Here is a 26604-nt window from a genome sequence, read left to right as displayed (position 1 = left end):
GGACATAATGCAACACCACATGCGAAATTACACAGAAATGCGACGTACCGGAAGAATGCGTTTTGGCTGCGAACATCTTCCAAAAAACTTGGCATCTCTTAACCATGGGCAAAAACATCTGGAACCACTTATAAAAACCACCCCGTATCTGCATGAACTTTTTTGAACCCCACTGCTATTCCAAACAACGCGTTTTTCTGGACCATTCCAATTCGCCTCGTAATTGTAGGGGTGCGTCTGCGATATTACATTGACCGCGAAAGCAGCAACGGCAAAAATACACATTCGTGCATCAACACGGGCATGCCCGCAGACGGCGTATAAAATTGCGTGCCGATTACACAAAGAGAACCCAGTGTTTTGACTGCGAACATGAAAAATCAGCCGATTACAACACTCCGTCCGGAGGTCCTGACCTCCTTCACGGAGTAATAAAAATAAAAATTAAAAAAAAACAAGTGCACGTGCCCTTACCACGCAGTTCCCTGCAGAGTCACATGTGGAAGAGTGGCCATGACAGTTGCACCAGTGTCCCGCCGCCGGCTGCCTTGGCCTGCAGGACGAGGGAGAACCGCTAGTCGGATCTCCTACATACCCGGGCTTACAGGTCTCGCACCGTGGGCCTATGGTGTTGTGCTGACAGTTCTGGAAAAAAAGACGAAAATTCATTGCATAACATTGCAGGAAAATACACTGCCAGTCTCAATCAGACACCTTGGCCGGCTTCATAAATAGTCGAAATCGGCATTGTGAAAAACAGACTATTCCGACATGCATCACCAAACTGCGTAACATAATATATGCAGCAAAATATAGTATACAGAAAAGCTTCCCCTACCAAGCATCTCCCCAGTACGTCACACGTAACCGAGTGCCCGTGGCAGAAACACTGGGGACGAGATCGCGCACAGTCGACCGAAGTGCCCTGGGTAGCGTCTCCCGTGAAGCCCTCCTTACACATCTCACAAAAAGCACCCATCGTGTTGTGCTGGCACGCCTGGCAGATCGGCAGAAAGACTTCTTTTAACAATGACCAAGCAAAACGTATTACTAGTAGAGTATACTACACGTGAAGACCATTGTGAATCTCCTTTTTTTGGGGGGGGGGGATGTGGATGGAATGTTGGCGATACATTTCTTCCCCGAGTCTATAAAAATTCGGTGCGTCCAGAAATAAGTTATTAGTTATCATTATTGATTATTTCTGTCATATGTAATCCATTATCTCTGGAGGAATTGTTGTAGACTGATATGTATTACAGCATGTCGGCAACCGTACTGCGCCTCCGCGAAACCCGTAATGTATTGTGCATAGCACTTCGACATTAATGTCTATCAAGGTCGCCAGTATTCGCGTATGTAAGGATAACATCCCGTATTTAGTTTCCAAATGTTGTGTAGGAAAAAGATATCGTCTGTATTGGGAAATTGTAGACGCAACATTCAACGAAAACCGTGGTTAGTCAATACCAGACACCGGCCCTGCGTGTCGCACAGGTCGGAGTGACCGTGACAGAAGCACTGCTGTCTGACGGGACGACAGTCGTCTGCAGTACCCCCGGTGGCGTCGCCTTGGTAACCGGACTTACACCGCTCACAGCGCGGGCCCTCAGTGTTGTGTTGGCAATTCTTGGAAATTTCGAAAGAAAGCAAATCTTAATGCAAAATCTTAATCTCTAAATGATATATAATGGCACTGTTTACATTCGTTCCTTGATATCAGCTTACAACATGTTGACATCACACGTTGACATCATATTCATTTGGTATATTTGCCTTTCGAATTCCTCCTTTCATGATGCATCTCAGCAAGCGATGATACAAAGAAACATAAAGGAATACAGGGAATCTACGGAATTAAATATTAAGAATTCTTCGTTTATCCCTACTGACTTAGTCGGAGTGCCCATCACACGATAGGACATCACATACGGCTGACTGTACAGCATTCGTTCGTTCTGGGTAACTTTCGAGATGTTACTTAAGATCATAGAAAAGTGTACACAATACACGTACCAGACACGTGCCGACCCCGTCGCACTGTTTGGAGTGGCCGTTACACACACAAGGCACAGTCGGCCTGTACTGCTGGCAGTCTGTAGGCGTGCCGCGCCGGGCGTCACCCACGTACCCCGGCAGGCACTTCTGACACCGGTCACCGACGGTGTTGTGTGCGCAAAACTAGCACATGTACAGTCACACATACCGAAAAGTTAGTAGAAAGTTATCGCGCCTTGTATACATGTACGTCGTTTGGAATGCTAGTCTGGGTGCCGCCTGATTTGCTACGGGGCTCCTCATCGTTTTCAGCGAGCGTGCATGGGAGCCTCGATATACAATTAGGATGACACCCGGGGTACTAATTGCAAATTTAACATTTATATCCTACTAATCTAGCTGGAAAATGTGAGAGATTAAGGTACCATGTTTCTTTCTTCATGCAGTCCCTCGAACAAGGAGAAGCGAATGATACATGTAGTTGCCTGCCATATCGACTTCAACGTAATCTGTATTAGTCTAAACGAGCGTCTTGATGCGCTATACGTACGCTTTCTTTCAAACCATTCGAAGGAACACCCCTTGGACGTTGCCAAAAAGCCATGTTTATTACCGTGCACTTGCCCGATGAGTCGCAGGTCAGGGAGTGGCCGTGACAGTTGCATCCTGGGAAGAGTGGGCTGCAGTCCCTGGGTGTCTGCTGTCTGGGGTTCCCCACGTATCCCGGCTTGCACCGCTCGCACATCTCGCCCATGGTGTTATGCCTGCAGTTCTAGTGTAAATGGCACGGTGCCAAATTTACTTCTGGCAAGTCACAATTCAAGGTCGAAAGGACACACAGGAACAAGTCAAGAGACCTACTTTGTAACATTGCATTTCGCAAATATTAAAACATCAACCCTGATCGAGAAAATGTCTATCAACATCATAGTTTTGTCGTTAATAGCTCATTCACCATATTGCCCCGTTCTTTCTGGAATATATAGAGCAATAAAACCCGTCACGTTTCTTTTGCTTCTTTTTCTTCTGCATGATTTTCCGTGACGCCCGCCCCTGTCATGTTCTCCTTGAAGGTCTAACCGTACGTACCAGACATCTGCCCTTCTCGTCGCAGAACTTGGCGTGGCCGTGACACTGACAGGCCGGGCTGTCAGCCCTCTTACGCCGACAGTCGTCAGGAGTTCCCGTGGTGGCCACCCCGACGTACCCCTCCTTACAGCGCTCACAGAACAGGCCTTCTGTGTTGTGCTTACAGCCCTGCAGGGGAGGCAGACATGATGGGAAGTTGACTAAAGCCCCTGTCACAGATCACAGGTTACATTTAAGTAAAATTTGACCACCGAACACTACTGCTCTACACAAGCCAACCATCAGCCATACATGTATCTTTTGTTCTAGTTTAGACCTTACCTTACAGACTCCGGTACTGTCGCATCTGTTGGAGTGGCCGTGACACACGCACTGTTTCATAGGTTTACAGTCCTCAGGGGTTCCCTTCGTGGCGTCTCCGAAATACCCCTCCTCACACAGCTCACAGGTCCAGCCGGCCGTGTGGTGTTTACAACCCTGTAACGGCGGGTTACATTGTGCAACATCATGTAAAGAGCCATAAAGGGTCAGCAAATGGGTCGAAAAGGTGTACTAGCGAACATGGGTTGCAGAGGAAGACATTAAAACGAATTGATTGTACACTCAGTAACAAGGATGGTGTCGCATTCAATACGCTATCAACAGTACTTTGTTGGTAACGTATGAAGTATCAGGTAAAGATCATCAAAACCAATAGAATACGAGAATGCCACAACTGACCAGACAACGACCGGTTCCATCTTCAATGATGTTGGAGTGTCCATGGCAGGGCCCATTAGTGGCGGCTGAGGAGAAAACTCAGATAACATAACTTTTTATCATATGCAACAATGCCCATCGCTTTATAATTATGTCAAATTAGGGAACAAATTTTTCCTTCTGATAACGCCTTTCCAACTGTTGGTTATTGAATGAATGAATGAAAGACCTTTATTGTACGTTTGTGCTCTAACAAGCTAAGTACAGGTCATGAATAGACAAGGAAAAAGGTTATTACTGGTTATGTGCACGTGCATCAGAATGAGTGTATAGCCCGCTGTATAGGCTCTGGTCTACATTAAAGGTATCTAGACTTATGCGTACACGATAACGTTAGTACTCGTATATCTTCATATGATAACGTCCAACAAGGCAACAAACAACTTGACCAAAGTATGGATGACTTACCGCAGTCCTTCTCGTCCGACTGGTCCCAGCAGTCCGGTACGCCGTCACACAGCCGCTTGGCGGGGATACACCGAGCGGGCTTCCCCCAGCCCGGGCGGCACAGGTGCTGGTCCGACCCGCACTGGCGAACGGGCTTGGCTGGGCTCGGTGTTCTCGGCGCTGTGGGACATGAATAAATGTGTAAAAAGAAATTCTGCAAACGTTTTCGTCTGTTTAGAAGAATTAATTTAATCTATAGCACAAAAAAAGACAGAAATGCAAAGCAGATAATTTTTTTCAAAAAGTTGAAGGTAGGTGAGACGGAACAGTACAAATGTCATGAGAAATAGGTAACCGACATGTACACTACTATTGCTGCGGTACTGTCTTAAGTCGCCAGGCGCACGGCGCATTGGATATATTACCTCATGACGTAAAGCATACATCTGGAGTTGATACAACGTAAGTTTGTTTCATATTGCACCAATTCTAATTGTGACGTGATTGTAAAAAGGTTTCAAGGACATTTTGTTATATTGAAAGACACTGAATACGATAGTGCATGGTGCACTAACATTAACCTAATTGTTACCCCCTCCCGTCGGATATAAAATGGTCTGATCCTAACTCAGGTACAAGTGACCCATGACCTCCAGGTTACTGTCCGTAATGAGGCTCAGATGGAGGAATTGGCGCGAAACTTTGTTGACATCCTGAGGGGGTACCACAGACTACAAAGTCAGACCATATCGGTTTTAGTCGATTCCATTTCCTCTCCTTCTGCTGTCATTTTATGAAAGCCTGACACTTTTACACTGTACATGCAGTTATATGTAGAACCCCAAATATACGCAGAAAATTCCACCGTGTAACTTGGATTTATTTTCAAATTATGATGAACATCGATCGCATATTCAAATTCAAACCCTTCCCTGTACATTGAACTGTCCTGACTGACAACCTTGTCTAGCCTGAGTGCCAGACTGTTTCCAGGGGCAATATATACGGGCTAACTTCTCGGCTCCAACATTTTTCCATAGTACTTGACTAGGTAACCTCTTTGCAACGAGTGATTTCGAAGCAACATGTTCTCTGCAAGTAGACACCCTCCCCACCCCAGCTTGACTCTTGTAAAACTGAACAGAGACGTCTAAAACGTCACGTTTTAAGCCCCCCTCTCCTTTGCCTTTTTACCGTGCAATGGAATGATGTGACCTTGAAGTACATTGCCCGAGTGCCATACTCACGTGATGTAACAACACTGCCCCCTGTGTTCCCCGTACCGCCCCCGCCGGGACAGTCCAGTTCATCTGAAGAGTCAAAACAGTTGGTGACGCCATTACAGCGCAGAGACCGGTCTACACAGAACCCGTCATAGCAGGAGAACGCTGTATCTGGGCACGCCGCGTCTGCGAGAAGAACAGTCCATGTACACAGGAGTACTACTCCTACTGGGAACACTTGCATCGTTACTTCAGGATGACTGTTTGGTCGGACTGTACAAAACTATCTCGAAGTTCTGATTTCCGGTCCCTTCAAATTAAAGCTTCGAGTCTTCTCCCCAATCGGTCACGCATCCTGTTTATTGGGACAGACCCAAAGGGGGTTGTCAGTCAGTACATCGGCAGAACGTACCGCGCCTGCGCGAAACTGGAATTTTACATGGTTTTCGTGATATGTTTGGTCGCATCATAATTTTACCCACCAGTTGCAGGCGGTGTCATGTTCCGACTATAGACTGATAGACGGGATGTCATCCTTACGTTCTGCCTAGCCTGGTTACCAAACCTATTAATATTATAGCTCCCGAGTCCGGCTACATCCTCTGATGTAGGACTCGGGAGCTATAATAGGTTTGGTAACCAGGCTACGTTCTGCCGAGGTGCACAACACATTACGGGCTTGACGCAGACGCAGTACGTTCTGCCGACGTGTCAGTCACCTGATTCGACGCGGAACTCCAAGGGTTTCTTATGAAAACATTAGATGTGAGGCTGTGAAACTGTGTTTAGTTGCAACTGACCTTTTAATTATATATAGATGTATGCGTTGAGTTTTTATTTTCTTTTTACTAATTTAGAATCATTATCTGCGGCACTACTCAATTACATCACACATAGCTGAATACGCATTCCTGAACACTGCTGAGCTCAACCAGCTGCTGCAGCTCTTGGTGGGAAACACTTATTCTTGTGTTGGAGGAATCACAATGTTGCCTACCAACACAAATGGACATTCATGATAATACAGACGGTTTGTTTGGTTAATCACAATGAACACTTACATACACGCACGGCAACGACGGCTTTATGGTCTACTGACTATTACTAGTATTGGGGCTGTGTACTTAATACCGCCCGCGCCTGTACCTGTAAAATATGGTCCGGATCTGAACATGTGGTGTATCTGTGTCTGTACCTGAACAAAATGAAACACTAGCGGGCACCATAAGGCAAATTGCATCTCAAAGATTTTGCCAATTGTGCACTTGAAATCAGTAAAACCTGTTTTGGATTAAAATATCTAAAGTCTCATGCAAAAAATACAATTTACCACTACAAAAGGCAGTTGGCTACCTGTATAACTCACAGATGATTGGCCCGGTTGAACTTTACGGTTACCCAGGTCCGGACCTGTGCCTTAACCCGCGTTTACCAGTACGTACGTTTACCTAAATTTGTATAGTACACAGCTCTACAGACTATTGATTGGTCCAGCTGGCAAGACGTAACAGACATGGCGCATGTCACTCGAACATGCATCACGCCCTGGGGCTGAACAGACGCAGGTAACTACAGGAACAAAATACTTCAGAGCCGAACCACTTCCACTTCGCCAACTCAACTACATTTCTGCATAAGGTAAAATCTCACTATGTTTTACTGTTTCTACTACTTCTTAAGTTGTATTTAAACCAAAGGAGTCGACCCACATTCTATCCTCCCTTTATGCTTTCGTTCTTAGGTGTCCTTTTGGCAGCCGATGAGTTCGTTTGCCAACCTTCTGTACTTCTATAGGGGTCATATCGCAACATATTTTTAAGTTTTGTCCAGTTTTTTAAAAGAAACAAGCCAAGTTTGTGTTTTCACGATCGACGAGCTTCACATAATGTGTAGCTATTTAGTAGTTATTCCTGCAACACCAAGTGATGTATTTATGACGTTACGAGTATAAGTGTTTACGGCAGCGCCGCATTTATTTGACCAAGGCGGTTTGTGACCAGATGGTTTACAAATGACAATCCTGCTTCTGAATCACAAGGTACGGGGTTCGAATCCTAGTCCCAACAGTTTTTAAGTTTGTTCAATCCGTATTCAAATCCTAATTGTGATTGTGAGGTGAATGTCACTAGGATCGAACGGCACCTCTTCATGGCAAGATCGCAGAGACAAAAGTGTAGTGCGTACATCTTGAAGAACAGAACTCTTACACTTCTTAATCGATCTGCTGGCACTGCACAAAACGCACATGTAATCCCACACTTACATAGCTTTTCACTAGTAGACGTAGATTGGTATGTTTACTGCTGTAATTCAGTCCTTTCCTCACATCGCCAATGATGGGCGGTGTGCATTTCTGGAACCCTCCTCGCTGTGTATTTGTTATTAGAGCACGCAATGGCGGCCAGTGCCCGGATGTTTGCTGTGTTTACGGTGCTCACTGCTGTCGTGATTGTCATCACGGTAGGTTTTTGTTTTATTAGTAAACTGTTACCATGACCAGACCGTGTTGACATTATTGGGGGGTTATTACCTCAACGGCTGTTGTAAAAACGCCAACGAACGAATTTCATTGTAATGGACAGACTTCCATTTGCAAACAGTATATAGTAACTAATTACGTTATCTGAGAATAAGTGGATTGTTCGGCACATGTAAGTTTTTACTACAAGGCAGAGTAGAGCTAGCAACATTCAGCAGTTCACATGACAATACATAGACCTCCATCGTCTATCAACTACAGCTGTGATGGGAACGCTATAGACTTTCAGACACCTTCGACCAACCCTGATGTGAATTTAAAGTCGCGTGCTTGAATACTTGAATACTAATGTCAGCCTAATAAGTAAGTGACATTACCATATTGTTCTTCTTGTTCCAAACAGGCTTGGCAGTTTTCCACGATCCAGGCCATTAACCAACGATTAAAGGTCTGGTACCAGTACGTTACAGACCGAAGGGATGCTCTGAAACTTCGCCTGAATGAGCCTCCAGTTAAACCCTGTCTCCTCAATCAAACTCTTTTCAACCAGACCACGTGTCCAAAATACACGCAAGTTGTCGTCCTAAACAGAGACCACCTGTATCACCAAGGAGATGTTCTTACCGTAAGGGTGGTGGCAAGATACGAAGAAGGAAGGCCGAAGACGTATGGAGGGGACTTTTTCCGTGCTAGACTCATCAGTAGTGACCGTTCACCGCAGGCCAGTAGCACCGGTCACGTCACTGACCACTGTAACGGCACCTACACTGTGCAGTTCCCGCTCTACTGGGCCGGCAACGTTTCGGTAAGTACATGTACAGTGAAGGGATTTGTTAATGAGAAATAACTGTTCTACAACTCAGAAGAATTTGACTCACTAGAATTTTGAGCCAGCAATTTTCGACATCTGCTATATCTGGCCCAAGTGCGGTAGACACGTGATGTTTTCGCATGTGCGACGACAGCACTGGGTCAAAGTTCGTCGGAAGTCTGTACCGCCCCCCGTTCCGGTTGAGAGAAGATTGATGTGCCCTGATGTAGAGAAGAGATTTGGTGTGGACGAAGCGAGGCTGTTGGTTTCAATGGGCAATATTTTTTTTCATCTACAGTTTCTTTGTCATGGTCCGTTTTCCCTGTAACTATCTGTGGACGTCTTTTGATTGTGCTTACTGTGCAGCTTTTCGTGCCCAACGAAGCCTTCGAAAACCCTTATAGGAATATTTGTCCTCTTAGTTTGCCAGAAACGTAGTTTTTCCTATTTAACGTCAACTCCAACCGAGAAAACCATCTGCCTGATTTTCCTGTTTTAGATAAAGATCCAGCTTGTCCATCCCAGCGAGGCAGTGAAGGTTCTACAGAGAGTGCGAGAAGTTCCAAACAAGCGAGCCTTCTCCTGCAGCTTCGTCGATGTAAAAACGAAAGCTACCAATACAACACAGTGTTTCAGCTCAGTTAACACCAGCCTACCGCCCAAACAGCAGTGCGATTTCTCAAAGCCGGAGGTGAACGGGACTTGGATTTGTGAGAAACCGGACAAACTTCCGTGTTCCGCCATCTCAAAGTGCCGATGGGACCCGGGTAAGAGCAGGGCGAAGGTGCTGGGACTTGTATCTGGAGAGGAAGAGAAACTTTTACAGAAGTAAATACCGAGCATTTATTTTACTCGTCCTCTTCATAAGTTCATGCACGACACGATGTTATCTCTGCAAGTACGTTTTGACTTACTTGGTTGTACATTTGCACGTTAACCATCTTTGCATATACGCATAAATTGTTATGGTCAATACATCATCATCTCCGTCGCCGCTCCTATCTGGTGAATATGCGGGCCACCACTGCTCTCCACTCTTTCCGTCCTGTGCGCTTGGCCTCTAGCGCTCTTCCAAGCTAGTGCAGCCCATCTCCTCTTGGCCTCTCATAACTACTGTTTCTCCGACGTCATTTGGGGATGGAAAATGTATGACAGTCTCATCGATACATTACACACAGATCTTATCTTGAGGAGGAACTTGAAGTAGACACTAAGGAGCCCATACATGTCCTCGAAGCAGAACCGCCAACACTTCCACACCTTCCAGCGTGTACGTGGGACAAGTCTGCAGCTTTGGGACATTGGTCAGGCAAGATCTGGATGTCTTCCGTCTGCAATGTTCGAGTGTTCGCTAAGAAAGCCATTCAGCAGTGCCTGGCTAACAAGACTGTGTACATGCAAGGTACGTATCAGTAGTGGTCTGATAATCAATGATTGCACTTCCGGATACGTTATATCAAGGCCATTGTGATAGAACGTCCATTGGACGTAAAGTTAATTCGTAGTCCACTGTGTTCATTGTGCCTGTCCTGGACCACTAAGTAATGATTATGTCAATATATTTTTCTTCTAGGTGACTCCACGCTTAGACAATGGAGTCAGCGTTTGCAGAAGATTGTACCGCTGAACTACAATAAGAGTACCATGGATTCTACAGGTTTGGATACTGTCTTGCCTTTGACTACTAGTATATACAGTTGTGCTCTGAATGCCTTGTAGCCAACGTCTCCATGCAGATACTAGCATTCTAAGCGATCTGTTACAAAACCTGACCCTGAACTGGTGCATTTGTCTGCAGCTCTTCGAGGAGGAGACAACACCCAGTGGAACATCTCTGTTCGCTATCAGTTTCACCACTTCCCCGTACAGGGAGGAGCTTGGATTACCTTTTCTGACTTCCGTTACGTTGTTGATGGGCTGGACGCCACTCGAGGAGGCCCAAACACGGTGATAGTCCTGAGTCTGTGGGCTCACTTTACGGCAGAGCCGCTAGAACTGATCCGGACAAGACTGTACGCCATACGGGCAGCCATACACCGTCTGAAGCGCAGGGCTCCCGGCACGCGGGTTTTCGTGAGGACTGGGACGACACGAGAGCACAAAGGAGGGAGGTTGGAGTTCTACTTGACTGGGAGCGACTGGCTGGCTTACCAGATCACGGAGGTGATACGAGAGATGTTCCGGGCGGATTCAGACGTGGTTGTGTTGGACACGTGGGACATGAGCGTGTGTCAGCCGGGAAAAGACAACGTGCACCCAGATCTAACCATGGTGGACAGTCAACTCAACATGCTGCTTTCTCATATCTGCCCAGACTAAACGGGTTCAAAGGCAGATAAAAAAGTGATTTAAACAAGACGATCAGAGCTGGCAAACTTCACACCCTTTGTGTAATACTGTACCTTTGTGCAAAACTTTGTTTTGTTTGATAATTTGGTGTTGTTAAACGTTAACTTTCTCATGAGTACTATGTAAGTAAGGGTATACAATTACTTTGATAGACAAATACTTTTGTCAAATAAACTGGAACAACCCAACAGAAGACTAACTCACCGAACATCAGCCAAAGATAGCCGACCTTGCTCCTGACCTACTCCTAATCATGGTTGTGGGGAGTTGTTTGGCAGTGTTCGGGACGCTACTTTCGGCGATTTGTGACAAGGACTGAATGATGCTGATCCTAACCTTGTCTGTTCGAAACTCATAAGTCTGAGACAGGTGGTTTGATTTCTTTCTTTTTAATCAAAAGTGATTTGAAAGGAGCAAGGATGACCTGAGATATGTATTATAAAGTTCTTTACAAAGACAAACAAAGGATATACGAAGCACCAACGTAGAATCTTTTTTCAATGGATAGTAAAGTAGCTGCAATGCCGAGTGCGATGTGTTTTACAGCGGGAGTCGCATAGTCAAAGTTACATGGTGAAAATCATCCAAAGCTTTACAGACATTGACAGTGAGGATTTTCACTTCTGTGTCTTTTTATCAACGACCTAAATATGGACAGTTGAACGAATACATGCCAAGGAGACAAGCATTCACGGAGATACCCTGAGAAGTACGTGATGTAAATACGTTAAAGTGCTTGTATAATAAAACTCATTCAAAGCAACTACATTAAATTGTCGAATTCATTCAGTGAATATTCGATATCTTGACAAATACCATGCCCGAAAATTTGAAACATTGAATTTTCATCGCATAATTAAGCACTTAATGGCATCATAGTATCATGACGAACATGTGACAGGGAATTTTAACATGTGTGGCGTGCCTTGAGTTGAGCTAAGCTGGCTCAGCCGGTGACCGGCGTGGCGGGGCAGACGTTCGTCCCCTTGGCGCAGCAGCCGCCGGCAACAGTCGGACCGCCTCCTATCGGCTTGAACCCGTTAGAAGCGTCGCATCTGTTTTAACGGCAAATAGTTGGCATGAGGAGAAACTGCATTTCATTTCACTCGTTTTATAATGTTTAGTTAACCCTAGTCTCCACCAGACTAACACTAAGGGTTCAATACAGAAACATTTAGCCAACTAGGGAGAAGAATCGGCCAGGTTAGTTCATTTGACCACGCATTTTCAGTCAGACCTTATCTTTGCTGAATTCTACTTTCCTAGCCCCCTTAGGAAGGCCTGGTGGAGGCTAAGTTTGTGCCGCTGTCAATCTGCTCCTCAATGATGAAATGGTGCCAAGTTGAACCGTGGTCACGTCTGGTCCCAGGCTACATACATGTAGGAACAGAAATATAAACATTAGTAGTAGTACATCCTGACATTAGAGAATCATTGATTGACCCTCCTGTTATCTGGTATTATCAGGGCCGTACATGTACGTGCATGAATGCACACGCATGCCGTCACGTACACAAGACACAGGAACATGTTGGGTCCATGTGTTCATGTGATCGCGTGATAAAGTACCAATGGCCAGGGGCTAATAACCTAACCACCAGCAATTTAGTGTATGCATTAACCTGACCCATCACTAATGAACGTCAAAAGTTAAGTACGTTAATCATTGATCAAGAATGCTAGAGATTGCATATGTCTCGAAATATAGCAAGAACAAAGGAGAACTTTGAGTCCGTTTTGGGCTGTGGTTGTTGGTACTGTCGATGTGAAGATGGTAGACGACACAAGGTTATACAAACACAAAGACTTTTCAAACAAAGCTTGTTTTTAATATGACGACCCTTTGGATTCTAGAGAAAGAAATCTGGAAGTTTCTCATTACATGAGATGACCGGCAAAAGTGTCAGGTGATACACGCTGTAATGCCGGGTAGACATGACGAATAGACAGATTTCTACTGACGACCATTTTATGGTGGCAGCATGGTATATTAGTATCTGTATTGATGATGTGGATTGCTTTAGAAAAAATGATTTTCTTGAACCTGTTTATAAAAGTTTTAAAAATCAAACGTTGTTGACGAACTGATACATGGAACATAATCATGTTATTTTGCCAGAAGCTGACCTGAAAATGTCAGAAAAAGGTGTTGGAATTTCTCTGTCATCGGAAAATGTGAAACAACTGTATTAACGGCATTGCAGGATTTTGGCTCCACATGCGATCCTCGAGACTGGTGGAACTGTACGTAAGCTACATGGCGGTTTATATGACTTTAGCGTGCATGTGTCGAGTGGTTTGAGTTGTCTGAGTTCGCGGCGGCCTCAGCCGAAGACCGTGGCGGGGCAGACGTCAGTCCCCCTGGCGCAGCACCCACCGGGAACGGTCGGGCCGCCTCCCAGCGACTTGAAGCCGTTGGCAGTGTCACATCTGTATCAAACGACAAATGGCGGTCAAGCGGAGGAAAATTCTTTCATGATTATTTGTGTCATTGTTGGCCTGACCGTTAGAAAGACATGTTAGATGAACCGTAGCAGCACCTGGTCCCAGGCCGAACAGGCCTAGAAGTATAGATATTAGTGGTACGCTGTATACCGTACATGTACAAAATGTAATCTTTACACTCGAGAATCATTGATTGCAACCTCTCCCCTTCTATGTTTCATGTTATTCCGGCCGTACGTGCACGGTAACACGTGCATACCAACACGTACGCAAGACCGGTGAACTTGCCGAGTCGGTGTGCTCACGTGTTCGCGTGCTAAAGTTCTAACCACTGACAATTTAGTGCATGTTACACTAATCCCTATACAACACAAATGAACGTCAAACGTTAAGTCCAAATTACCACCAAACATCTAAAGAGTTTGTACAAGTCTCAGTCTCAGCAAATCAGTTTTGCCGTGGTTGCTGGTACTTTCGAGCACCTGGTTATACAAACACAATGCCTGTTCAGACAAAGGCTGCTATCCAAGTGTTGTATTTATAAAGCTTTTAATATGACGACCCTTTGGATAAAGCTAATCTGGTACGTAGTTACTTATTACATGAGACCAAGAAAATTGTTTGCTTAAATAACATACAGTAATACAGGATAGGCATGTCGGATATTGATGACGAACATTTTATTGTGGTACGTAGCGTGTAGCTGTATTTCTGCTACAGATTGTTTTAAAACCAGGCACGTTTTGCCGGGTTATTGTGTTTAACCTTTCTTTTTCTTGAAACTGATAAAAGACAGGTCAAAAATCAAACGTTGTGGGTGATGCTGAACTGATACATGAAAACATAGCCATGCTATGTTGCCAGAATCTGAACTGAAACTGTCTGAAGAAAAGAGTGTCAAATCACCCACGGCTACGTTCGCTATCATCACATGTTACAACTTCTCCGTCATCGGGACATATGACAATCAAAACAGCTGGAATAGCCACAAAGTTTTGACCCCACGTCCGATCCACGAAACTGTAGGAACGGTAAGCTACGTGGGGATCTATGTGACTTTAGCCTAGCCTGCCGCCACGGTTACGGGGCAGTTGGTCACCCCCTTTTTAACACAGCAGCCACCGGCAGCCGTCGGACCCCCTCCGAGAGGCACAAAACCATTGAGCGTGTCGCACCTAGAATGACATACAAGAATCACAGAAACAGCCTGCATTAGGATCTTATTATGATAAGTCTATGTGAAGAAAATGGCACATATTTCTGAATCAATTGATGGTTTGTCGTAAATAATCGTAATCAGTAATACAAATGTCTATCACAAATACTTGTTTGTCACAAAAGGCCGTGTCGTACGATTTTGTTGTCGTACATGTAGAATTGTTGAGCCTGATGTAGTCAAGCTAAGGTCCTGAACAGTTGAAGGGCTGATAGAAGCGCGATGTAGTCAAGCTAGGGGTCGACCAGTGGAAAGGCTACTAGCTAGAAGCATGATGTAGTCAAGCTAGGGTCCTGAACAGTTGAAGGGCTGATAGAAGCGCGATGTAGTCAAGCTAGGGGTCGACCAGTGGAAAGGCTACTAGCTAGAAGCATGATGAAGTCAAGCTAGGGTCCTGACAGGCCCAGTTGAAGGTATGGTAGAAGAGTGATGTAGTCAAGCTAAGGTCCTGAATAGTTGAAGGCTGCTAGAAGCGTGTAGTCAAGCTAGGGTCCTTGAATAGTTGAAGGCTGCTAGAAGCGTGTAGTCAAGCTAGGGTCCTGAATAGTTGAAGGCTGCTAGAAGCGTGTAGTCAAGCTAGGGGCCGACCATTGGTAGGGCTACTAGCTAGAAGCGTGATGTAGTCAGTCTAGAGGCCTGACCAGTGGAAGAGCTGGTGTTGTATATATATAAAAGCGAGATGCAGTCATGCTACAGAATATGCTGTAAAAATAACTTTAACTCACTGGTTGCAGTTGCTTCCGGCGTACCCATCCTTACAGCCCATACACGTGGGCGCCGACTGACCCGGCAGCAGTATGCACATGGTAGAGCGCCTGTAGGAAACATCGGCGGAATCATGGCTTCATGGACGCCGGACACGTCTGAGATTCATTTTATTCACCTATATCTTATGACAATTTGGCAAAAGTAATAACACAATTATCTGGGCCTGTCATACACCTGAATCAAGATGGACCTCAACGCTTACTGGCGGTCAACGAAGATGTCTTGTGGCTGACTAAAACAATCTTTTAAGGTCTGTGTAGGAGACATGTACTCACGGAGAGCAGGGGCATTTCTTGCAGTCGTTCGGAGTTCCTCCTGTTGCCTTGCCGTAGTAGCCGGTATCACAGGTCTCACAGTACTTGCCGGTCGTGTGGTGCTGGCAGTTCTGCAAAAAGAAATTGAACATTTTTTTAGTATCTATAGTGTTCGTGAATTTCTTGTCTTTTTCATTATTATGAACTTCTGGCAAGTTCTGTCTATTCCCACTAGCTGTCATGCGGGTACAAACATGTGTACAGCCGGACACCGAAGACGGGAACTTAGATAGCCTTTTATGGAACCTTTGACCCAACTCCCTGTTAGTGCCCCTGACGTACCTAAGACGAATAAAATAACCACCAAAAGAACACAAGCAAACAAACAGACAAATAAACAAACGGGCAGATGGATAATCAACAACCTACTCTCCAAGTTGACATCTTGCAATGGTGATAGTCACCTGTTAGGTTAGTTCTTCCACAAATATGGAAAATCTCAAAACATAAATAAATGAACGAATCTCACCTTACACACCCCTCCAGGGCAGGTGCTGGAGTGTTTGTTACATGGACAACCGGCAGTGGCTGCGGAATTGGCAAGAAGTGATACGTTCAGATAAATTTTCTGTCCCTCAAACATTATTCATAAAACACGATAACGCCTTAACGCATGTATTTCTACTGTTCAGCACAGGAATTGAATGAGCAATGAGCACCACTGCGTATATCTAAGATATCTCCAGGCTATCATCGTATTTACTTTACAAAGCAGTTCATCAATACTAACAGATAAACAGATGCCGTTTGGAGTTGGCGCAGTATCGCACAACATCAGCACTTCCACTGACAAAGTAATGTTATGGTATACTGTAGAGCTCACATCATATACGAGTATTGCAACAAGCAGTCTGTGTACCTTTTGATACATATATATTATAATGATTAACGTCAAATTCTCGTGTTTTGTGTGTTACGCACGTTTGCAGTCAGTGGATGTTCCTTTGGTGGGGTCACCGGTGTACCCAGCTATGCACTTCTCGCATTTCGACCCAGTGGTTTGGTGCTGGCAGTTCTACGCATAACAAGCAAAGAGAATGTACCCTCAGAAATCATGCCGAACAGAAGACAGACAAATGAAATTATCGAAAGTTGCGGTACTGTCCTTGGTACTGAAATAGATAGCTACTGAGACGCCTTCAGATTTATCACTGTAACGATCATTTATAAGCGGTTCTGCGTATGATGCTGAACGAATTATACTCTGTAGATAATTGTTGAGGAAATCTTTGAGTTGTTTTCTCAGAGCCACCCTTCAATGGCCCCATCTTGTTTCTTTACGACGCGTGTCGTAGGTCGTCGTACGATTTTGATGCCGTCAAACTTCCAAAAAGGATGTGACAGAAATGTTACACGGACAAGGATCTAAGTCGGACTTTTCGATAACACAAGACAACTGAATTCTGGACGACACATGCTTGGTTAGGCCTAGAATGCCCTCGGTGTGCCAATTGTACGGCGATCGTACGACAAACGAGACCAGGCATGTCCTTACCGTGCAGACCCCGGTGCTCTTGTCACACGTGCTGCTGTGTTTGTTGCAGTTGTCCAGGCAGGACTTACAGCCTGTCGGACCTTTAGTAGCGTCTCCCGTGTAGCCGGGTTTACACGTCTGGCACCGGGGACCCTCCGTGTTGTGCTGACAGTTCTGAACGTGGGAGGAGATGGTTAATTAAATCGCGCTTAACAGCGTCCAAGCGTCCAACACCCACCGCCCCCTAGCGGGGAGCGACGGGCATTACATCCGGAGCTGAGTTTGTATTACAGACTAGGAAATGACATGGAAAAATAAAATACCAACGGTGGACCCACTCCCCTGACCCTATATTTGCTGAATTCTACCACTGTGACACTAACCCCTTATCAAGAATTGGTGAAGGCTAGGTTCTGGATACATCGATGACTTACCGAGCATGTTCCTGCCGGGACGTTACACGTGGTGGAATGGCCGTAGCACAGAGTCGCGCAGTTGGTCGGCTTCGCTCCGGCCGTACAGACGCCCGTGGTCGGGTTACCGGTAAAGCCAGTCTTACACTTATCACACCTGTCACCTTCCGTGTTGTCTTTGCAATTCTGTAAATGGATTCGTTTGCAACCATTTTGTTTTAGAAGGATGTCTCTACATTTTCTGTCCACCATAAAATCTTTCTACAAAGCTTTTTGAGTTATTTTGTCAAATGGAAGTTGTGGGCATTATTTCTTCTCCTTCGAGAAACCGTACACACACACACACACACACACACACACACACACACACACACACACACACACACACACACACACACACACACACACACACACACACACACACACACACACACTCCAGCCAGTAAACCAGGCTGTAACTTACCGTACACTTGCCGGTGTTGACGTTACATGTGGTGGAGTGTTTGTAACACAGAACGTCACAGTTAGCAGCCTTGCAGGAGTCCTTCTTACCGTCTGTCGCCGTCCCGACGAAGCCAGTCGCACACTGGTTACAGAAGAACCCCTGTGTGTTGTCCTTGCAATTCTGATGTGAAATTAAAAATAGCATACCCAAATTGTTAGTACCTATCCCGTAGTACACACATAAGACACACAGAGATAAAGTATTAGCATAACTTGATATACATGTATAACTTTACTTATTATTTGAGGGACACTTACTAAGCATTTTCCTCCGGCTTTCTCGCAGTCGTCAGCGTGGTTGTTGCAGATGCATTTTAAACATTTCCCACCCGAGGTAGCAACTCCCCACCATCCCTTGGCACACTTCTCACACTGGGCTCCTTCTGTGTTGTCCTGACAGTTCTGTAGAAAACAACCAAATGGTTCTGTAGAAAAATTAACCGGACCTCGAAGTGCGCTAACAACTTCTGTTCTCACCAAAAACACGTTCTCTCCAAAAACATTTCACTTCTCTGTACTTGCTTGGCTTGTTGGTTGATGGGCGGTTGCTTGGTTATTATTTTGTTCTGAACTATACAAAACACGTACTCACCACACATTTTCCGGTGGCATCACAGGTTGTGGAGTGGCCGTTGCAGGTGTTGCATGTTTTGGTGGGGCCTGTGCTGGAAGACTTGCAGTCAGTGGGCGTCCCTTTGGTGGCGTCACCGCGGAACCCTGGGCGGCACTTCTCACACTTCTCTCCCTCTGTGTTGTGGCCGCAGTTCTACAAAGTAACAGGTGATAGTCAATGTTTGCAATCTTTCTGTTTAGCGAATGTTAAGTATTGATTTTGACAATCAATTACGGCATCCCTGTCATACATAGCCAAATATGGCCTTCTGAAGGACTAGTCGAACATCCCCCACCATGGTTAGGATAGGTCGGGAGCAAGGTTTCCTATGGTTGGCTGGTGTTCGGCCAGATCGGCTACTGTTCGGATGCGCTGCAGCCGAATATCCGAGTGTTGACAGGGTGTTCGGCCATGTTCGGCTGGTGGTTGGCTGGTGTTTGGAAGTAGATTGGGGCGTGGTTGGCGGCACTGATATAAACTCGATGCAATTTGAGTGTGTCGTCATCTTTTCAGCACTTTTTTATTTCTGTTTTTGGTAAAAAAAAACTGTTCGTACCGTGCACTTTCCTGTGATGTCACACGTGGTGGAGTGACCGTTACAGCTGCACTGTTTGCAGTCGTTCTTTGACCCGATCTTCGCGTTGCCATAGAAACCAGGCTTGCACGTGTCACAGTTACGTCCCTGGGTGTTGTGTTGGCAGGACTGAAAAACATTGATTTTGAGTCGTCATTGTTTACAACAGATATCCCAGGTTCGCTAAACAAAAGAGTCAAGACACTCAACTAACAAAGGCCAGGCGAAACTACTGGCGTTTTTAACTAAAATGCATGGAAATTACAAGTCGGTACAAACTTCGAAGTTCTTGAACGGTTGTGGGACTCACATTTGTTTGTATGCATAACTAGTACATGCGTCATGTTACCACAGCGTATTGTAAGGTGTAAGGCTGACTTACAAGGCATGTTCTGGTGACACTGTTGTAGATGAAGGAATGTCCGTGGCACAGGATCTTCACTGTCAACGGAAAACAAAGATCGGTTACACCCCCTTGCATGCATGACCGGTGAGCGAACAAAATATTCGACAAGTCACTCATTTTCGGTAAGTCACTCATTTTACAGATAAAAAGCATTTTAATTTGAACGTCTTGTTGTCTTTTTGAAATCGTACCTTTAAATATCGTGCATGTGATTATGCTCCAGTTATAAAGTCAAGGCCCATACCAGTCCAATATTGCTCGCTCAGCGATCAAGTGGAAACAGGGCCAAGCTTGTAGATTGTTAGTCTTCTTGCCTTTATTTGCTCTGTTCTCATCGCTTTTCGTAATGAACTGTTTCTATTACATTTGATACTTATGTACAATGTTGATTACTTTGTCATTATTGCCATAAATTGTACATAACTGCCGAGCAATAAAGTTCATTCACTGTTTCCATACATTTCTCTGAATTCTCTCGCCGAGCAGAACATTTCATTTGCAGTATAGCTTACAGTGAATTATGACAAACGGCAAAATGTGTGTACCCACCACATCCGGATTCATCCGACTTGTCCGGACAGTCCGGAGAGCCGTTACACCGGAGTACGCCGTGAACACAGTCTCCGGTGGCGCACTGGAATTCTCCCGGCTTGCACTTCGCGACTAACAACAAGAAATCACTCAGTCGTGATCAGAACTATGCGAAAATGAAGAAGCACATTCTTCAGCACATCAATTTACGTTAATACCTATTAAGAGGACTCACAAAGCGTTGATTCGCAGTAATATTACATTTGGAGTAATCGTTCAATCATATGCGGTGTAAGAAAATCATGAGTGTTTTATGGACCGATGGTGTGACCAGCACGTCGGTAGAACCAACGAGCCTCTTGGTAGAACGCACTACGCCTGCGCCAAACCATTTTTTGTGGTTTACGTTGGATGTTTGGTCAACATTATGTTGCGTTAGAATTTTGCCCGTTTCAGATGATTATCCTTTTTGACACATTTTCAAAGTATGCACGGAATGTCATCATACGTGAATACGACCTTCAACAAGACATTCTGCCAAAGTGCTATAAACAATACATTACGGGTTTCGCGCAGGCGCAGCACGTTCTGCTGACGTGCCTGTGTGACGGTCTGGACTTTGATTCTGACCGATGTCAGCAAAAACAAGCTCCAGTCAGTCACGTCACGACCTTGGAACAAAGGCCAAACAGGGACACGCTATCGCGACGTCAACTCATTTTATGGACTCACTCACTGTGACAGAAACAGTTCTAGGCCAGTGCATCTACATACGTACCTCCATGCAAAAAAGAAACCGTCATATAACGGCCTAGTAGTATCAACATATGTAGCTGTGTAGTAGACATACAGATTCTCGTCCTCTTCTATCAATATTGTATAGCTTTGAATTTATGTGTAGATTCTACTAAAAACTAGCCAACAGTCTGTTGGTAGCCGGTGCACAGGCAGGAGGGTCCGGTAGTCCCTCCAGCTTACACACTGTACATTTGGTAGCTAAAAATACGTGTAGAATCCACGAGCAGTCTCATACAACGCTAGTTTCCTTTACATTGGACCTGTCACAGTTGTGGCGCATGCAATAAACTTTCGATTGACGTCTGCAGCTGTTGTGAATAGGTCTTTCGACAACTTTTACTTCTTTAGAATGATGACAACTCATTATAACGATAAAGGTTTTCATTCTTGCAGTTGTAGTCTAATTTATGAGACATAGAAACTATCTACTATGCAAGGAGCGCAAATCCCAAGGTCAGTAAACTGCCATTGTATGGCGGTTACAAAGTCCGCAAGATAGCTAACCCAAATCACGCCAACAATCATGGCAACTAAGACGGCAAAACTTACGGTAACGCATATATTGTATCTCAAGTTAAAGTTGCCAACATAAATAGTTGCCGATTAAGTGCAGATCAAACATACTAGATGTAACGAGCAAGACGTTAACTTGCTGGTCCAGCTGGAGTGAAGTATTAAAGCTTTTTTTGTATCTAGAACCGTTCTTTGTTCAATCCAGATTCACACTCAGGCAAGGTTTTGGATAGTCTAGACAATGCAGCAAATCTGCGTTCTTGGATACGCGGAGACTATTCAGAACCGTTTCTGATCCTACAAAGTAACCTTATCCGTTTAGCCATGTAACGACAGATAGGCACGGTTCTGGATACAACAGTGGGTACGACTGTACTTACTGGGACAGTAGTCCTCGTCGGAAAAGTCCAGGCACTCGAAGATACGGTTACACCTGCGCGCCTTGGCAATGCATCCGCCGGACGCACACTCGAACTCCGTGGCGGGATCGCACGGCTGTGCCGCTACCTGTACGGCCAGGCAGGCCAGAGACAGAACCGCCCACAGCAGCGTCATGCTTCCACCGTGTTTTGCCGAGATATGCCGACTGACTAACCACGGGCAAAAGTCACATATGAAGTGGTCTCGCGCGCGAGCTCGGCAGGTTATTCTTCAAATATTTGATCACATTGTCCCAAGGCCAAATGGAGCGCAAAGGGGTCTGTGGATACGATGACTAGCCTGTCCGTCTTTACTCCAATTATCATCAATGTAGGGCCCAGTCCAAGCTTGTAAAACTACACATGCATTTTGTACTTTCATCTCGACGTGGAAGTCCTATGAACTTGTTGAATGTGTTTTGAGTTAAAAGTCTGTAGAAATGTTTACAGATATACGAATACTAGAGTCGGGAAAACTAAGATTTGTCCATTGTTCTGTCCAGCGGAAAGATGTTTTCTTACCCATTTGAAAGGACATGTGATGTAATATTTACACATGGTTGCAAAGGTCACTCCCATATTTCTTCAAAATGTGGTGTTCGGGGTATATACTCTGCTGTAGCGCTTTTATAAAACTTTTATGCACAACGGTTTACTCCAGCTCCAGTGAAGTTGTCTCACAGAAGGCCTTCATTATGCCTCTGCCCCCCCCCCTCCCCGTGAGGCTCTGCGGTGAAAAGTCGTCAAGAGGTGACCTTGTTGTGACCTTGTCTGCTAAAATAATTCAAAACAACAACATCGCACGGTCTTTGGTCGATGTTGCATCAGAATTTTGCACGCTGCTGACGATAACAATAGACGGGATGTCATCCTTAGGGTTAGATACGTATATACGCCAATACGAGTAAACTACTTATGCACATTACATTATGGCGGTAGGATCAACCTTAGTTGACACAAAAATGAACACAATTTTCATATTCATTTTCATATTTGTACTTAGAATATCAAAAGAAGATTTTCAACAAATGTATTGCAATCGATCAGGTTTGCATTGAAGCGAAATTTCACACTGAAGACAAAATATGCAATGCTTGTGATGTATGTGCATTATGCATATGCATGTTCGATGGTGACAAGTAGATGAAGTAGTGTATTTTCAAATTTTCAAATAATTTCTACACAGCATTTGATGATAAGTATGTGAGTACAGTACTAACATAGTTCATGCATTAATACGGTACAGACGGATCATTAAACTTCGTTGCACAACTTGAATTACAAAATGGGTCACTTTTAATCGTGTACAGTTTCGTCTACATGCTATTGTCACTACTGCAATGAATTTACGGATTATACGTCCATTTGAACGTTCTATGTGTGGTGTGTCTAATTTGTACAACTAAGAAATCGATGTGAAAAAGTAGACAAAAAACTCGACTTAATTAAACCAAATAATTGTTGTCTTTGACGTGTACAAGTCATTCTCGCGGCTTATCACTTGTTTCGAATTGTTCAAACCCGTCTTTTAATATTGCATTACAAAGACTACGATGCTTCGAATTCAGCGTGTTTATGCCGATGTTCAGCAGGAGCCGTTCTACCGGCTAGCCCCGGGGGCAGCTGGACACGCCCTTCCGCACGCAGCAGCCGGTGGGAGCCGCGCCGCCGCCGTTCAGGGGCACGAACCCGTTCTCCGTGTCACAGCTGGAAACACAGAGAACAGACACGGTTAGAACCTGGTCACGTTCGTCGTACGATTGTCGCATGGTTGTCGTACGATTGCAAACTGAGAGCATTGCTTGAGATATTTGTACATGTGCCTTCCAGCATTAAGCCCTGGGTTGGATATTGGGATAAGGGCCCTGTCACACCTTTGCGTGTTACAGTACAAACAGCACTTACTCTTCACACTTGTCTCCCGTGTAGCCGTCTTCACAACCCATACACTTCGGCTGCGCTTCCCCGGGCACTTCTACACACATCATGGACCGACTGGGAAAAGATGGAAGTGTTATATATCTACATGTATAAAATGTATAGAACCAAGACTTCTAAGCTAATATTTACTTGCTTATTCATTTGTTTGTTTGTTTGTTTGTTTGTTTCCTTGTTTCTTTGTTTGCATTCTAGTATCAGCTTGATCTTTCCGTTAATTTCGTATTTTGGGCATTGGAGTCACGTTTCAAAGACAAGATAATCTCCGGCAATTTATACTTGACAGCCACGCACTGAAACTGGACTTACAAACTTTTATTGGTTAATAGACATAATTAAACTGATGTGAACATTACTGCTTACTACTAACAAGTTATTGTATTCTAAAATATGCTGCGTTGCGTGGACGTTTTGGGATCGAGGACGTTTTGGAATATAACTACTCAGTACATCGCACTGTTACTTACGGAGGGCATGGGCATTTCTTGCAGTCGTTCGGAGTTTGTCCCGTCGCCCTGCCGTAGTAGCCAGGCTCACATTTCTCACAGTATATGCCGGTCGTGTGATGCTGGCAGTCCTGTATGTGAAGCGTTTTAACGTAATGTCATACTACACCTTTCAACCTTCATTATCATATACCAGTACCCTCCTGTGTCCTGAATTGTGGAATGAGGGTCGCCCGTGTGTAAAACTAGGGCAACACAAGTGTGGAATTCTTTAACAGAATTATCCCATCAACATTTAATAAATTCGTATAAAGCAAAATAAATGTACATGAGACTGACCGTGGATCGTTATAGATGCAACATAAAATCAGCTTTGATTACTGATGTTGTTTCACTGATGATGATATCAGTTGACAGAACATGAAGTTTCATATATAGATATAACAGTTTCATACTGACCTTGCACACGCCACCAGGACAGGTGTCAGAGTGCTTGTTGCAGGGACACTGGGTGGCTGTTAAAACAATGGTGACATTATGTTAAAATGTGTTACTGAAACATATCTGTATAGTAACGATGTGGCTCCGGACAAAACACATAAATTATTACTATGCCTATGACGCTTGGCATGTGCACTCTTGTAAACCTCCTTGTGTCTTCGGTTTTTGATAGGACGATGAGATATCGATATTATTCCCTTAATGTGCTAATTTAAGATGGGAAATGTATTGGCAGATGTATATCACGTTCAACTGCTTTGACAGCTTTGAAAATTATGACAGTTGATATTTCAATTGTAGAAAGACATTCATTCTACATATCGGCTATTGTGTGATAAAGCTTAAAAGAACCAACTGATGCCACTCACGTTTGCAGTCGTCGGATGTTCCCTTGGTGGGATCACCACTGTAGCCAGTCTTACACTTCTCACACATGTTACCCTCCGTGTTGTCTTTGCAATTCTGAAAACAAATTCGATTGCGCTCAACTCCAAGTGATAAATCAGAGAGAGAGAATACATATTTCACTGTCCGCGATAACATCAACTCATGATATATACCTGTAAAGTTTAGTGAGTTTTTGAGTTGTATGGAATTTTGGAGAAGGCAGTCAAATTTAACTCAAATTTAATTCAACTTTAATTGGATTCGTATTGTAAGGTAGGCGTTGTCTACGAAAACTGCAATGTACGACTACTCGTAGAAGCCAGCACAGACAGCAAGCGTTAAGCGAGAAGCAGCATAATGTACAGGCCATGTATGTATCTAACACTGTCCACTACTGTACCGAGCAGATCCCCGTGTCCTTGTCACACGTGTTGCTGTGCTTGTTACACTTCTCGCTGCAGGCCGTGCAGGGACCCTTGGTCGCGTCTCCCGTGTAGCCGTCCTTGCACTTCTCACAGTTCGGGCCCTCCGTGTTGTCCTGACAGTTCTGAACGTGCACGTGTGCAGTGGAGGGATTGCATGGTGCAAAAGAGCAAAGCGAGCTTTAAGCTATGCAGGTGAAGTCGAAGCTACCGTGGCCGAGAGGTATTGCAGCACTGTTGAAGTATAACATCTAGGGATTCTTACTATGCATATTAGAGTCAGAAAGGAACACCTGCGGAAATGAAGACAAATGTGCACTATATACTTTCTGACCCTAGTAATATACATAGTAAGTAAGAATCCCTAGATGTTATACTTCAACAGTGTTAGAATAAGCCGGTATTTGTCGGCCTCAGTACAAAGCTACGCAGGTGAAAAGCAATGCAGCATTTAGCGTAACTCTAGCTAATCTCAAATCCTACGTTTTACCTTGCATGGATATAGTGTTGCCGGACTATTTTTTCTGGACAGCATCTAAAGGAGTAGATGTGGGTAAACCGTCATATACCTTACAGATCTTTGTCTTCATGTCGCAGTCCGCGGCGTGGTTGTTGCACATGGCGGCACAGGCGCTATTTTTACAGTCAGTAGGGGTTCCTTTGGTCGCGTCTCCGGTATATCCAGACTTGCACTTCTCACACTTGTCACCTTCCGTGTTGTGATCGCAGTTCTGGTGGAATAGTGACCAAATAGCCAAAATATAGGTTACGACGCGGTCACATTCGTCGAACGATTCTTGTTGTTGCTGTTGTGGTGTTAAGAGTGG

At 44.7% G+C, this 26604-nt stretch overlaps 3 protein-coding genes across 5 annotated transcripts in view; 1 reads left to right on the top strand and 2 right to left on the bottom strand.

Moving 5' to 3' along the window:
* The first annotated feature begins 6988 nt into the window (after positions 1 to 6988).
* Positions 6989 to 11266, top strand: LOC109471928 (NXPE family member 3-like). Its single transcript, XM_019771425.1, has 7 exons — positions 6989 to 7094; positions 7843 to 7916; positions 8339 to 8740; positions 9246 to 9574; positions 9925 to 10148; positions 10320 to 10403; positions 10545 to 11266. The coding sequence occupies exons 2-7, from the start codon at positions 7851 to 7853 to the stop codon at positions 11063 to 11065; spliced, it is 1626 nt and encodes a 541-aa protein (XP_019626984.1). The 5' UTR covers positions 6989 to 7094; positions 7843 to 7850; the 3' UTR covers positions 11066 to 11266.
* A 202-nt stretch (positions 11267 to 11468) lies between these two features.
* On the bottom strand, positions 11469 to 22288 carry LOC109471920 (basement membrane-specific heparan sulfate proteoglycan core protein-like). Of its 3 annotated transcripts, none has more exons than XM_019771406.1 (14): positions 22045 to 22286; positions 20372 to 20485; positions 19799 to 19857; positions 19399 to 19545; positions 18822 to 18995; positions 18488 to 18631; positions 18189 to 18350; positions 17747 to 17911; positions 17334 to 17486; positions 16760 to 16853; positions 16308 to 16366; positions 15800 to 15909; positions 15482 to 15571; positions 11469 to 12150 (listed from the first exon to the last, which is right to left on the bottom strand). In XM_019771406.1, exons 1-14 carry the CDS (start codon positions 22217 to 22219, stop codon positions 12042 to 12044), a joined length of 1755 nt encoding a protein of 584 aa, XP_019626965.1. In that variant the 5' UTR covers positions 22220 to 22286; the 3' UTR covers positions 11469 to 12041. The 3 variants fall into 3 exon arrangements, with proteins under 3 accessions (XP_019626965.1, XP_019626966.1, XP_019626967.1); XM_019771407.1 differs by lacking the exon at positions 11469 to 12150 and adding an exon at positions 12369 to 13525; XM_019771408.1 differs by lacking the exon at positions 11469 to 12150 and adding an exon at positions 13581 to 14715 and having other exon boundaries at positions 22045 to 22288.
* A 797-nt stretch (positions 22289 to 23085) lies between these two features.
* Positions 23086 to 26604, bottom strand: part of LOC109471929 (laminin subunit alpha-5-like) — a 9662-nt gene continuing 6143 nt past the window's right edge. The window contains exons 8-13 of the mRNA XM_019771426.1: positions 25756 to 25902; positions 25337 to 25430; positions 24927 to 24982; positions 24489 to 24598; positions 23989 to 24078; positions 23086 to 23790 (exon numbers count right to left, since the gene is read on the bottom strand). Coding sequence (XP_019626985.1) covers positions 23691 to 23790; positions 23989 to 24078; positions 24489 to 24598; positions 24927 to 24982; positions 25337 to 25430; positions 25756 to 25902 — 597 coding nt within the window. The 3' untranslated portion in view covers positions 23086 to 23690. The remainder of the gene's footprint in view (positions 23791 to 23988; positions 24079 to 24488; positions 24599 to 24926; positions 24983 to 25336; positions 25431 to 25755; positions 25903 to 26604) is intronic.

The sequence above is a fragment of the Branchiostoma belcheri genome, unplaced genomic scaffold, assembly GCF_001625305.1.
Source record: "Branchiostoma belcheri isolate BF01 breed outbred unplaced genomic scaffold, Haploidv18h27 scaffold26, whole genome shotgun sequence".
Classification (NCBI taxonomy): domain Eukaryota; kingdom Metazoa; phylum Chordata; class Leptocardii; order Amphioxiformes; family Branchiostomatidae; genus Branchiostoma; species Branchiostoma belcheri.
This window is presented reverse-complemented; position numbering and strand designations above follow the sequence as displayed.